This window comes from Leucoraja erinacea, chromosome 10, assembly GCF_028641065.1.
Source record: "Leucoraja erinacea ecotype New England chromosome 10, Leri_hhj_1, whole genome shotgun sequence".
Lineage (NCBI taxonomy): Eukaryota > Metazoa > Chordata > Chondrichthyes > Rajiformes > Rajidae > Leucoraja > Leucoraja erinaceus.
The window spans coordinates 37,614,677-37,630,049 of NC_073386.1; the positions used below are offsets into that span (position 1 = coordinate 37,614,677).

Here is a 15,373-nt window from a genome sequence, read left to right on the forward strand (position 1 = left end):
CATTTTCTTTGCACTTCGTGGTTGCTATCTGGAACTTGCTGCCAGAGGAGGTGGAGGAATCGGATACAATCAATATGTTTAAGTCATATTTACCCACTGGCTGGGATGAAAGGGTTGGGAGGTCAAGGATTTCCAAGTCCGTTTGCAGAGGGTGGTGCTGAATACTAGATCCAGGAATTTGGAACTAAGTTTGATTGGGATTGTGGTGTTGAGGTACTGTAGGTATCCTTCTAATCCAGATGTTCCAGGGATGAATGAAAGGCCAAGGAGATATACCTGCCATGGACCCATTGCAAGAGTACATGCAAAAAGCTATCTGGGAGATGGGTTGATGTGGGCCATGACCAACCTCAAGAAGCTCATCACAATGGTGAATGTCAGACCCATGGGACAGTAGTCATTAAGGCACACTACCTTGCCTTACTTTGGATGGTTACAGTCTTATTAAATCAGATGGGACTGCCAGAATGGAGGAGGGAGAGGCTAAAGATATCCGAGAATACTCCAACCAGCAGGTGAGGGCAGGTTCTAAGGAATCAGCTGAGGAGTGTAGCCGGGCCTGTTGTTTTCCACAGGTTCACACTTAAGAAGGTTGACCTCTCGTCTGTTACAATAATCCATGGCTGCATAACTGAATACCCTGTGTTGCAGCTCCCCTTGAAGCAACATGACCTGCTCCCAGCCTTTCTTTCAACATCTCGCTTTTCAGTTCAGCACTTCTCTATTTGGTTGCATAGCTGTCTGACCAAGTGAAAAATTCACACAGCTGCATGGAGTTATAGCTGAATACAAGGGAATGGAGGAATGCATTGTATATATAACCTGTGAACATGGTTAAAGGCTAAAAACAACTGTTTCAGGCACTTGCTCATTCAATGGACAGTGGAATTTTATCACGAAGCATTGCGCATTAGTAAATAATTGCTGCACATTGCTGCAACATCCAAGTCTATATGCCCTTTATTTAAGTAAATTCTGGCCTTGGCAGCAAAGTTCATGCACCACGAATGAAATAATAGTCATGGGGCCATAAAGCACCGAAGCAGGCCCTTCTTCCCACCATGTCTGTGCTGACCATTAAACATCTATCTATATTAATCCCATTTAATATAAACTAGTTGAGATTTACAGTATCCTGATCTTTTTACATGAATTTGGGGGACACATGATTGCAACAAACAGACCCAGTCTGTTTTCGAGAACTGATGGGCTTTATTCAAAATTATTGCTCATGAAATGAGGGTGGCACTGTGGCCAGCTGGTAGAGCTGCATCCTTGATCCTGTCTGTGTGGAGTTTGTATGTTCTCCGTGCAATTGGGTGGATTTAGTTTCTTCCCGCATTCCAGAGAAGTGTGGGTTTGTTGGTTAATTGGCCTCTGTAAATTGCCCGTAGTGTGTAGGGAGTGGATGAGAAAGTGAGGTACCGTGGAACAGATGATTAATGGTTAGCGTGGATTCGGTGGGCCATAGGGCCCGTTTCCATGCTGCATATCTAAACTCTGAACCAAAGTATACATAATTATGAGAGGCATAGATTGGGGAGATAGTTAGAACCTTTTCCCCAAGGTGAGAGGGGAAAAGTTTAGTAGAGATGTGCAGTGGTGGGGGCTTAGAACCCACTGCCGGAGGGGGTGTAGAGACAGATACTACAATAGTGTTTAAGAGGCTTTTTGATTGGCACAAGGAAATGCAGGGAATAGAGGGATATGAATCATGTACAGGCAGATGAGATCAGTTTAACTTGGCTTCATGTTTGGTACAAACATTGTGGGTCAAATGGCCCGTTCCTGTGCTGTACTGTTATATGTTTAAGAAGGAACTGCAGATGCTGGAAAATCAAAGGTAGACAAAAGTGCTGGAGAAACTCAGCGGGTGAGGCAGCATCTATGGAACAAAGCAAATAGGCAAAGTTTCGGGCCAAAACCCTTCTTCCGACGGATGTGAGTGTGGGGGAAAGAAGAAAGGAAGAGGTGGAGCCAGTGGGCTGAGGGAGAGCTGTGAAGGGGAGGAGAAAGTAAGGACTACCTGAAATTAGAGAAGTCAATGTTCATACTGCTGGGGTGCAAACTGGCCAAGCGAAATACGAGGCGCTGCTCCTCCAATTTCCGGTAGTCCTCACTCTGGCCATGGAGGAGGCCGAGGACAGAAAGGTTGGATTCGCAATGTGTGGGGGAGTTGAGGTGCTGAGCCACTGGGAGATCAGGTTGGTTATTGCGAACAGAGTGGAGGTGTTGGCTTCGCCCAAAAAACGTTGCCTATTTCCTTCACTCCATAGATGCAGCCTCACCCGCTGAGTTTCTCCAGCACTTTTGTCTACCTGTACTGTTATATGTTTAAAGAACAAAATTGGACAGATGAATTGTGAGGTATTGTCAATCAAGAAAGGTGAACAGAATGGGACTCTATTCTGTTGGCAAAGTGGTGAGCAAATAATCGGCTTTAAAATTATGAAAAAGGTTTGATGAAGTAGATAGTGCTGTTGCTCTACAGTGGGTGGAGCTGAAATGGAGAACATTGTTCCATGTTCTATGAGCAGTGAAAGGGTGATGTGGGTTAAGGAGGGTCTGTAATAAAAGTATCTCAAAAAGTTTCATTTAACCAGGAAAAAAATTAAGGATCGATGTTACAGTGCACACGAGCAGATAATATGACGTAAACAAAACAATTTATAATCAAATTAATTAGTTATATACATTAATAACTGGATGGATATGATTCACCAAATATACCAGAGACGTGGCTTAAGGTACATAAGAACGAGAAATTAATACCTCTGCAACCTTTACAGTAGGAAAAGAAAAAGCATTGGGTGACAATAAATAATTCTACACAGTGTTAGTTGATCTAGATATAACATTTCCATGCACATGAAACACAATTAAGATGGGAAAATGATAGAAGTTTCCAAGTGTATGAGACAAGAAAGAAAGTGAGGAATAGTATAACAATGCTTATGATTCATAGACAGTTCAAAGTCGTAAGGTAGTAAATCTAACAAATTGACTGAAAGAAAAATGACACATAGTGTCTTTAAAAGTGGAATCAGGACTGTTTCCCTAGACAAATAGGGGTGCCTCAGGGGTGCCTCAGGGATCTGTGTTGGGTCCTTTGTTGTTTGTCATGTACATCAATGATCTGGATGAAGGTGTGGTAAATTGGATTAGTAAGTATGCAGATGATACCAAGATAGGGGGTGTTGTGGATAATGAAGAGGATTTCCAAAGTCTACAGAGTGATTTAGGCCATTTGGAAAAATGGGCTGAAAGATGGCAGATGGAGTTTAATGCTGATAAATGTGAGGTGCTACACCTTGGCAGGACAAATCAAAATAGGACGTACATGGTAAATGGTAGGGAATTGAAGAATACAGTTGAACAGAGGGATCTGGGTATAACCGTGCATAGTTCCTTGAAGGTGGAATCTCATATAGATAGGGTGGTAAAGAAAGCTTTTGGTATGCAGCCTTTATAAATCAGAGCATTGAGTATAGAAGCTGGGATGTAATGTTAAAATTGTACAAGGCATTGGTGAGACCAAATCTGGAGTATGGTGTACAATTTTGGTCGCCCAGTTAGAGGAAGGTTGTCAACAAGATAGAGAGAGTACAGAGGAGACTTACTAGAATGTTGCCTGGGTTTCAACAACTAAGTTACAGAGATAGGTTGAATAAGTTAGGTCTTTATTCTCTGGAGCGCAGAAGGTTAAGGGGGGACCTGATAGAGGTCTTTAAAATGATGAGAGGGATGAGAGGGATAGACAGAGTTGATGACAAGCTTTTCCCTTTGAGAATAGGAAAGATTCAAACAAGAGGACATGACTTCAGAATTAAGGGACAGAAGTTTAGGGGTAATATGAGGGGGAACTTCTTTACGCAGAGAGTGGTAGCGGTGTGGAATGAGCTTCCAGTGGAAGTGGTGGAGGCAGGTTCATTGGTATCATTTAAAAATAAATTGGATAGGCATATGGATGAGAAGGGAATGGAGGGTTATGGTATGAGTGCAGGCAGGTGGGACTAAGGGGAAAACAATTTGTTCGGCACGGACTTGTAGGGCCGAGATGGCCTGTTTCCGTGCTGTAATTGTTATATGGTTATATGGTTAAATATATTTGGAGTTGAACAATGTTTTAATTCTGGAAAATTAGCGACCGATGCAAGGGTAGGATATTGATGAGAACAGTGACCAGAACATGGATTAAATAGATGAATGGAAAAGGTCAAGAGGAGTCAAAAATAAAGGAAATTCACTTGAGTAAGTCATATCCAGATGGAAGACAAAATATCTGGCCCCAATAAACTGGTAAAAATGTTCAAGATAGTTAAAATTTCTCTGCAGTGAGGAGCTTTTTTTCCAGCATATGAAGACGATTAGGAAAATCATTTAAGTTGAGAATATTACGTTGTCTTCTGAGCATACTAAATAACAGAATTGTTAAAAAGATAGCACTTTGCATCCTATTTTATAAATTCAGGTAAAAGTGATAACAATGACTGGAATCAATAATTCTTGATTAAGTTCAAGAGCCTTTAGAAAAATATAGTGTAATCAAGCAATCAATCAATCCAAATTCAAATTATATCTTGTAGAATTAAAGTGACTTGATAGATAAAGGACATGTGACCAATGTGATACAAATAGCTTTTTAGGAACCAAAGTATCTTGCAAACACTTTAGCAATTCAGACATGACATTGTCACAGCAAAAAAAAAAAAAGGTTGTTTGATGGATGGGGAATGGTTGGGTAGATTGGCTGGAGGTGGACTGCAGGTGAAGTGCTGCTTGGATATAAAAATGCTCCCATTATTTCTCTACGAAATAGTAATGAAACAAAATATTGTGTGCAAATAATAGAGGTGGACTTGGGGGGGTTAAAATTAAACAGTAATGTCAACGGAATGAGTAACCTGCCAGAAACTTGGATTCCAAGAAAAAACACAGAACACCAAAGTACACATTAAATGGAAAGATTGGCTCAGATTAGACAATAAACCTGACCGATATTATGGGCTAAGCCAGAGACAAACTTGTTGGGTTCATATTATAGGAGACTCTCTGCCCACTTCTGCAAAGCTATCTTTGGAGAACATTTCTCCCCTCACTGGTCTTCCCTCTCCTCCAAGGATCTATCTTCAGCCCCTTCTAATTCCCATCTACACCCTGTCCTTCAGTGATATCAACCATTGACGGTGTTGGTATAAAAAGACATAGAATAATGCATCATGGAGAAACCCTTGGCCCTACTCGTCCATGCTGACAAAGATGTCTTATCGAAGTTTGTCCTAATTACCAGTATTTGGCCCATATTCTGCTACATTTCTAAATTGTTACATATTCCAAAACATTTCATTTCCATGTATCTTGTCCAAATGTCTTTTAAATGTTATTATACCTGCCTCAACTACTTCCCCTGGCAGCTCATTCCATATACCTACCACCCTGTGTGAAAAAATTGTCCCTCGGGTTCATATTAGACCTTCTCACCTCCCATGTCCTCTGGTTTCCCTAACCAGAGCCAAAAACATCTGTGCATTCACCCTATCTATTCCTTCATGATTTTATACACCTCTATAAGATCATCCCTCAACCTCCTGCGCTCCAAGGAATAAACTCCTAGCCTGTCCAACCTTTCCCTCTGGCCCTTGAGTCCGAGCAGCATCCTTGTGTATGGATGTGTTCTGGGCATAATTAACTGTACACTTACCCACACAGTTGAACTTCTCCTCTTTCTGACACTTTCTTGAGCAACCATCACCATCTAACAAATTACCGTCGTCACATTCTTCCCCGAGATTCCTGAGATATAGACAAAAGATATCAGAATTTTTTAATCTCCACATGATAGACTTCTATCCTACATTCCATGCAGATACGAAGCTGTCTGGAAAATTGAACAATGGGAGCTTTGCTAAAGCTTTCAGAGACTTGCTTCAATTAGACAGCTGTTCCAAAGAACAAAAAGAAAAAGGATGAACGGTAGGCTTTAAAGTCCCGCAAGCCTCCTCTGCCATTCAAGAAGATTATGCTGATCTTCAACATCAAAGCTCTTCTGTTCGTCATTCATCCGTGATTTTAACTTGTTATTTTCCTCTCTACTAATACAGCCCGACTGGCTGGGCAAGGCCACAGCGCTGCTCCTGGCAGGCACATAAAGCAGGCAAAACAGCATTATCATAGTCATAAAGGTCATAAGGAATAGGCCTTTCAGCCCATCAAGTCTACTCCGCCATTCAATCATGGCTGATCTATTTCTCCCTCCTAACCCCTTCTCCTGCCTAACCTCTGACACCCGTACTAATCAAAAATCTCTGCCTTAAAAATATCCACTGACGTCCTCTACAGCCTTCTGTGGCAAAGATTTCCACAGGTTCACACCCTCTGACTAGAGAAATTTCTCCTCATCTCTTTCCTAAATGAATGCCCTTTAATTCTGAGGTTATGACCTCTAGTCCTAGACTCTCCAACTTGTGGAAACATCTCTCCACATCCACTCTACCCAAGCCTTTCATTTGGATAGATTACAGACTAAGGCCCTTCGACTCAACTTATCCATGCCATCCTCTAACTATGTTCAAGAAGGAAATGCAGATGCTGGAAAATCGCAGGTAGAAAAAAATGCTGGAGAAACTCAGCGGGTGCGGCAGCATCTATGGAGGAAATAGGCAATGTTTCGGGCCAAAATCCTTCTTCAGACCCATCCTCTAACTACGTCATTACAAATCGCGTCGAGCAGATGCAGTGAGTTCCAGTTATGATGAAAATAGATAGTTGTGTTCCTTGAAAAGGGCCCATTTCAACATTTCCCATAAGCCAAAGTAGCATCATTTCCACAAGCATCAAGAGACATGAGTCGAAAAACACCATTTGGTGATTTTTAAACTTTTTTTCACATGTAAGTTCAGTGAGAGTGAACTTTATCCCATATCTCAAAACTTTAGGTTGTGATTTGTGAATTCTGCAAGGCCGAATTTCTGATTGGCCATAATGCCGGAATTGCCTGTACTAATTTGCAGATTCTTTAAGTTCCCCTCACATCTCACAGTCTCACCTAGAAGTAACCCAGAAGTAAATTTGGATATTTATCTCTGTCTCTTTGTTTATGTCATAGATCATTTGTCACCCACTGCTAACAGCCTGCCAACTTTAAAGTGACCTGTTTGCCTCTTCAGTCATTTTCAATCCGCTATTAACAATCGTGCGGCTCGGTGGCCCAGCAGTAGAGTTGCTGCCTTACAGTGCTGGAGACCTGGGTTCGATCCCGACTACAGGTGCTGTCTGTACGGAGTTTGTACATTCTCCTCATGATCACATGGGTTTTCTCCAAGATCTTTGGTTTTCTCCCGCACTCCAAAGACGTAAAGGTATGTAAGTTAATTAGTTTGGTGTATGTGTAAATTGTCCCTAGTGTGTGTAGGATAGTGTTAATGTGCAGGGAACGCTGGCCGATGCGGACTCGGTAGGCCAAAGGGCCTGTTTCCACGCTATATCTCTAAACTAAAACTAAACTAATCCTGTGTTAGATTATCCACAACTTCCTGCACTTTTGTTTCAAACTTCAGCATTGCACCCACCCCATGGTATGTTTTTTTTTCAAAACCCACACATACTACATCCCTCAGAATGTTGCTTAAACACAGACTTTTAAGCATAATTGCCACAGGTTGCTTTGAGCTCTTGCTTTCCAGAGCGTCAAGTGCAGATTTTCTGATTGACAGGAATGTTGCCAGGATGCTGCCAAACCTTGCCATGTAAATGGAAAAGCACCAACTTACTTATCAGCTCAAGAGCTTGCATAGCTCTTCAATGCTAACTGCTCCCTCATGCTGGATATAATCTTTCATGTTACAGACCATTAAGTATTTGAGCTGTTGACAATAAATTGATATTTTAATTGGGAGCTTACACCAACTGTACATGTGTTATCACGATCAACTGACATACAACAGGCAGCTGAAATGGATTTAGTTGCACACCAAGGAACAAACTGTATATGTTGGAAATCTGAACTAAAACCAAAACATAGAACAGGCCCTTTGGCCCATGATGTCTGTGCTGACTACGATGTTCAATTGAACTAATCCCATATTCCTGCGCACGGTCTATATCCCGTAATCTCCTGCCTGTTTAAATGACTCAAACGTTGCTATTGTTTGTAACTGCTTCCAGCAACTCCCTTGGCAGTGTGTTCTACTAATTTTCATGTAAAAAAAGAACTTGCTTCACAAATCCCCTTTAAATTCCCTCTCCTCAATTTACACCTCTGCCCTCTAGCATTTGACATTTTCACCCTGTGGAAAAAGTTTTTATGGGCAGCACAGTGGTGCAGCGGTAGAGTTGCTGCCTTGCAGCGCCAGAGACCCAGATTTGATCTTGATCACGGGTGCTAGCTGTACGGTGTTTATGTTCTCGCTGTGTCCCACTGGGTTTTCTCCAGTTTCCTCACTCATTCCAAAGACGTGCAGGTTTGTAGGTTAATTGACTTCTGTAAATTGTCCCTAGAGCATAGGATTGTGCTAGCGTACAGGTGATCGCTAGTCAGTGCGGACTTAGTAGACCGAAGTGCCTGATTCCACACTGTTTCCCTAAACTAAAATATATACAATATCTATGCCTCTCATCATTTTATAAACTTTTTATCAAGGCTCCTCTCAGCCTCTGCAGCTCCAGACAAAACAATCTCTCCTTATACCCTATAATCTCTGGTGAAGCTCTTTGACACCTTCTCCGAAGCCTGTAAATCAACGACCAGCTGGAAATGTTGGAAATACTCAGCAGGCTATTGACCCAAAACATTAACGCTCCACAGATGCTGTCTGTCCTGCAGAGTGTTTATTTTGGTTGCATGTTACTAGAATGTTCAGAATCAATCCAAGAAACAGACTCAAGACATCACACTTGGATATTGCTGTTTATATTTGTCATCATATTTTAATTTGTTCTTCAAGTGACATACCTTGATATTTAAGGTAAATAATTTTCTCTCAGTCAACATCATGAAAGACCTCTTCCACCCCTGCAACAGACTGTTCCAGCCGCTACGGTCAGGCAAACGCCTCCGTTGCCATGCAGTGAGAACGGAGAGGTTGAGAAGGAGTTTCTTCCCAGAGGCAATTCGGACTGTAAACGCCTTTCTCACCAGGGACTAACTGTACAGAACGTTTTTCCTTCTATTATTTATTATGTAAAATAATATGTGTGTTATGATTGTGTTTATAATTTGTTTGGTTGTTTTGTTGTTCCGCGAGCATTGCCACTTTCATTTCACTGCACATCTCGTATGTGTATGTGACAAATAAACTTGACTTGACTTGACTTGATGGGGTTAAAATTTACAGACTTTAATAAATACCTGCCTGTGGGAATTATTTTTATTAAATTGCAAATGTTGGCAATCTGAAATAAACCATGGAAACATTCAGCAGGTTAGGCAGCATCTATGGAGAGAGAAATTAGTTCAATTTCCAGGTCAAAGACCCTTCAATAGAACCCTGCTTGTGGGAAATGGCTATATGCAAAAAGACTATAATGTTTCCAATGTTATAACTGCGGCAATACTTCAAAAATATTTAATTGACTGTAAGGCACTTGGTTTGACCCAAGACCATGAAATATAAATATGCCTTCACAAGTTTTGTCAGCACATAAACCAACCAACATACACCGGAGGCTTATAATCGAAGAGTTTGGTTTTTAACCAGGGTAGTAGCTGCTAGTAAGGAGAAATATCTGCTAGATTTGCTCACATTCCTGCTTTCCAATTTACTGGGAAACAAGAGAAAAGGTAAATGACAAATCCCTTGGCAAAGCAGATTTCTGACACAGAGGATCCACACCTGCATATGAAGAGGTGCTTGGATGGACCCTGGAGAGAATAGACTCTTGTAGAACTCCACTCCAAAATATTGGAAAACCAGGAGAAGACAAAACCAAACTCTAAGGCTTTGTTTTGAAACTAATATTTGCTAAAATCTGATAGGTCAGTGGTAGGACTCTGAACCTTCACGGCATGTCATGGGTTTAAGTCTCCCTCCTGAGATGTGGGTGTGGCATGGTGGCGCAGCAGGAGAGTTGCTGCTGTACAACACCAGAGACCCAGGTTCAATCCTGACTACGGGTGCTATCTATATGGAATTTGTACATTCTCCCTGTGACGTGCATGGGTTTTCCCCAGGTGCTCCAATTTCCTCCCACACTCCAAAGGCATGAAGGTTTGTAGGTAAATTGGCTTCTGTAAATTGTGTAGGATAGTGTTAGTGATGATCGATGGTCGGCATGGACTCGGTGGGCCAAAGGCCCTGTTTACGCTCTGTATCTCTAAACTAAACTAAACCGTAACCATGAGCATGTGATTCAGCTGACTGACAGATGGCTGCATAGTTGACAAGGCAGTCTTTCTAAGTAATGACTATCGGCTACTCTCTCGTAGATGTTATAAAATCTCATGTTACTCTTCAGAGAGTAGAAAAAAATCTCTTTTGATCCTGGCCAACAATTATTCTTCAATTAATGTCACCAGAAGTTAACCAGTTAATTCTCTTTTGACATGTGAAGTATGGAGGATATTAAAACAGCTGCTATGCAACATTAAAATAGCCACTGTGCATCACTGTCTGTGAAGTATACTGGAGCTTATTCCTTTTGCTATATTAGAATATCAGCGCACTGTGGCTGGATGACATCAGCAAACTCAGTACTTTCCTATTGTCCAGGAATAAGAGCTGGCGTTTCTTCAATTGTAGATATATTAGTCATCTGCCGATAGCGCTGTTAAAAGCTTATTTCATTGTACTTTAACTGATCTTTTGAATCAAATTCATTTTAATCACATTTTTAAGGGGAGGTTTCATTTATTTAAAAAATCGTGATTTTAATTGTGGGGAGGGCGGGGGGGGGGAGGCGAGGAGTGGGGGGAGCAGGGGTATTGGAGGGAGAGGAGGGGGGTAGAGAGGGGGGTAGAGAGGGGAAAGTGGGAAGGTGTGGAAGGAGAGTGGGGGAGGAGGGGGGGGGGATAGAGGGAGAGGAAGGGGGAGTGGGGATAGGGGTGGGGGTTAGAGGGAGAGAAGTGGGGGTGCTGAGGAAGGAGGGTGGGATAGGGGGGAGGTGAAGAGTGGGGGAGCAGGGGGATAGAAGGAGAGGATTCAGATTCAGATTCAGATTCAGATTCAATTTTAATTGCCATTGTCAGTGTACAGTACAAAGACAACGAAATGCATTTAGCATCTCCCTGGAAGAGCGACATAGCAAACGATTTGAATAAATAATAATAAGTGTCCGGGGGGGTGGTGATTGGCAGTCACCGAGGTCTTAAAGTCTCTTAAAAGTCACCGTTTAAGAGAGGAGGTGGGTAGGGAGGGTGAGGAAGGGGAAAGTGAGGAGGGAGAGTGGGGGAGGAAAGGGGGGGAAATAGAGGGAGAGGAGAGGGTAGTGGGGAGAGAGTGGGGGACAGGGGGAGAGGAGAGCAGTGGGGAGGTGAGGAGGGAGAGTGGGGGAGTGGGATAGGAGGGAGAGGTGAAGAGTGGGGTCGCAGGGAGATAGAGGGAGAGCAGGGAGTAGAGAGGGGAGAGGAGTTATGGAGGAAGGGAGGAAGTGACTGAGGGTAGGGGAAAGGAGAGGGAGAGAGAGGAGGGAGGAAGTGGGGGAGGGGAGGGGAAAGAAGGGAGGGTGAATAGGAGGGGGTGGGAGTGCTGGGGATGAGGGGGAATGGAGGAGGATAGGGGCAGGAAGATGGATGGCGAGACACAGTTGAGGAGAGTTGGCGTGACTCGCATCACAACGGGGATCTCTGGCGTCACAACGGGAACCCGCAGCCGCGCCCGCGCAATTGGGGCTATGGGTGAGTGGTGGAATATTGCGTTGGGGGAACAGGGCCCAACGGGTCCCACTTGCTCTAGTTTGTACTCAATGTTGTACCCTTCATCCTTTATCTGTGCACTGTGGCCAGCTTGATTGTATTGATGTATAGTATTTTCTTTGACTGGATAGCATGCAACAAAAACATTTCAATGTACACGTGATGATAATAATAAACTAAACTAATATGTTCAACCATAAATTCACTTCTGTAACAATGTGCAAAGAATTCAAAAATGATCAGGGAGCAAATTAATACTGAATCAACCATGTTGGATCTCAATCCATACCCAAGATAGAGTTCATCACCCGACAATAAGAACAACTTGTGTGCAATGGACAATGAGTATAGATGGAAGCCAGTCTGAGGCTTTCTCTCCTATTCCAAGACTTCAAATTAATTAAGAAACTAAATCGATGGAGGAATTCAGTGAGTCAGACAACATCTGTGGGGGGGGAAATGAACAGACGACATTTCGGGTCAGGCCCCTAGGTCAAAATGAAGAAGGGTTCTCACGCAAAACGTCATCTGTCCTTTTTCAGAATCGGGAACCATAAGACATAGATTTAAGGTGAGGGAACAGCGACTTAATAGGAACTTGAGGGATCTTTTTTTTTTACACACAAAGGGTGGTGGGTGTATGGAATGAGCTGCCAGAGGGAGTAGTTGTGGCAGGGTCTATTGCAATGTTTAAGAAATATTTAGACAGGTATATGGATAGGATACATTTAGAGGGATATGGGCCAAACGCAGGTAGTTGGGACTAATGTAGATGTGACATGTTGGTGGATGTGGGCAAGTTGGGCCAATGGGCCTGTTTCCATGCTGTTTCTATGTTGCCTGACCCGCTGATATCCTCCAGCATTTTGTTTTGATTTTGCTCTAGAATCCAGCAGTCAGTTTTGTCTTCGAATGAGTTAGTTTGCATCACTGGAGTTTATTTGATTTAGAACCCAATTAAAAAAATTCACAAACAACATTTAATACAAAAATTAATCCAAGAAAAGATTATTAGACCATTTTTTTCTGAATTAATTTTTTTCTTACCTTTCTACTTTCTGATCCCCACAGAAGGGACTACCATGGGCATAGGTCAGAGGTGGGGTCAGTTCACTGGACAAAGATCCGGCGGTAACTTTCACTTGGTAGCTGTAAACTCTGCCTGGGACAACCTCCCTGAAAGTAGATCATTGACAATGGTTAATAACACCACTGAACTCATCTAGAGTCCCTGGGGAAAAGAAATGTATTATAGAGCAGTAAACATTTCACTTCATAAAGGAAGTGGTAGCACAGTGACACAACGGGTAGCGCCGTTGCCTCAGTGCCAGAGACTCGGGTTCAATCCTGACTCCCCGTGTTGTCTGTACAGAGTTTGTACATTCTCCCTGTGATGAAGTGGGTTTTTCCAGGTGCACCGGTTTCCTCCCACTCGCCAAAAACGTACAGGTTTGTAGGTTAATTGTAGGTAAAATTGTAAATTGTCCCTAGTGTGTAGAATAGTGTTATTGTATTGGATGCTGGCTGTTTGGCATGGACTTGGAGGGCTGAGGGCCTGTTTCTGCACTGTATCTCAAAAGTCTAAAATCTGTTTCTGTGCCGTATGCCGCATGATTCTATGAGATCGCAGGAGTGAACAACACCTCCTCAGATATGATTCCAGTATCAACTGAGCCAAGGGTACTGGTGACCTTGTGTGACTGGATATAGGCTGTGCACCAAATGCAAGGATGAAGGAAGGAATCTCATTCAGCCATTCCTCTCGGAAATAATTGTCCAGAAATCCAATTATCGATAATGTAGACTAGACGTAGGAGATGCAAACAAGGTAGGAATGATGATGCTGCTGAAGGTGACACACTGATATGCTTCTTCCATCATCTAAGTCTGAAGCAAGCCATCTGAAAACCAGCAATTCACTTTAGCATTAACCTGGCAGCAAGGAGCCAGGCTAATGGCCATGGTTAAGCTTGTATTTCTTTGATTGAAACCTTATATCAGGCTGTTTTCTCACTGCCTTTGAAATAACCTTTGGAACAAATCCAGACATTGGTCGCCCATGCATCTCCCCATTCCCATTAATGTCCGGCATTTCAAACTTCCTAGTTTTTACTCAAGATGTGAAACACATGTCGGTTGAAATGTGATTTAATCACAGAATGTAACTTATTACCACCAGCCAGATCAAACGGGAGAGTCCTCTACAACACCACAGGCTTACCGCCCCACAGCAGCAACATAAGAAGGTTATACAGGCGTTTGGGAGGGGGACACAATCCCTGAAACCACCGCTGTTTCTCACACACAAATATCTTAACAGGCCACGTGATATAGGCATTTAGGAGGGGGACACATTCCCAAAAACCACCATTCCTTCTCACACACAAATTTCCTGATAGGCCATTGTGGGTGACACGGTGGCACAATGGTAGAGTTGCTGCCTGACAGTGCTTGCAGCGCCTGAGACCCGGGTTCGATCCCGACTAACGGATGCTGTCTGTATTGAATTTTTACGTTCTCCCCGTGACCGCATGGGTTTTCTCCGATATCTTCGGTTTACTCCCACACTCCAAAGACGTACAGGTATGTTGGTTAATTGGCTTGGTGTATGTGTAAATTGTTCCTAGTGTGTGTAGGATAGTGTTAATGGATGTAGGATAGTGTTAATGGGTGCGGACACGGTGGGCCGAAGGGCCTGTTTCTGCGCTGTATCTCCGATCTAAACTAAACTACACTAATCTCATGCAAGATACCAATATTGAATGCTCAAAATAAATTCTACATCGACTCATGAAGTTTTCTTGCTTCATTTTTTTCAAAGCATGTGTTACTTAAAATATATTCTTTTGTTGGAAAGGTCATTGTCTATATTATATCTTAAAACAGACAGCACAGTAACACAGCAGGTAGAGCTGCTGCCTCAGAGCAAGAGAGAACAGGATTTGATCCTGACGTGGATGGGAAGGCTGGACTTGAAGGATCATCGGGTAATATGAATAACAACCAAATGGCAAAAATATTAAATTGTGATTTTACTTCAATATTTACCAGGGAAATAGAACATGTAGATATGACATGACAAGTCGTGTTATAAAAGTCAAAGAGAATAAAAAATAAAAAATGGGAAGTTATCAAATAAACTAATCAATCACAAAGGAAAATACACATCAACATATTATGAAGTAATGAGATAGCAGGAACATTGCAACATATTTTAGAGCAATTTATTAGAAGGGAGTGTAGTGCCCAAGTGTGATGAATAGTTAATACAATACCTATAAGAATGGAATCCATGCTATGTGCAAGGGACAGATATCGAGCAGAAATATGTGCAACAGGTTAGATTTCGCAAGGTGAAGATCTTGCATGGCCAACTTCATTGATGCAGCGAGGAACATAACTAGATGCCGTCAACATAACACTGAGAAACTTGGGATTTACCTAAAGAGTGGTGAGCACGTGGATCTCCCTACCACCAGGTATTGAACTGGATAGGATAGCGACATTCAAGGGTAGGTAGACAAG

General features: G+C 42.5%; 1 protein-coding gene across 1 annotated transcript in view; it reads right to left on the minus strand.

Annotated features, from left to right (window-relative positions):
* Positions 1–15,373, minus strand: part of LOC129701031 (pappalysin-2-like) — a 261,112-nt gene that overhangs the window by 118,850 nt on the left and 126,889 nt on the right. The window contains exons 8-9 of the mRNA XM_055641962.1: positions 12,896–13,024; positions 5,702–5,793 (exon numbers count right to left, since the gene is read on the minus strand). Of these exons, the coding sequence (XP_055497937.1) occupies positions 5,702–5,793; positions 12,896–13,024 (221 nt within the window). The remainder of the gene's footprint in view (positions 1–5,701; positions 5,794–12,895; positions 13,025–15,373) is intronic.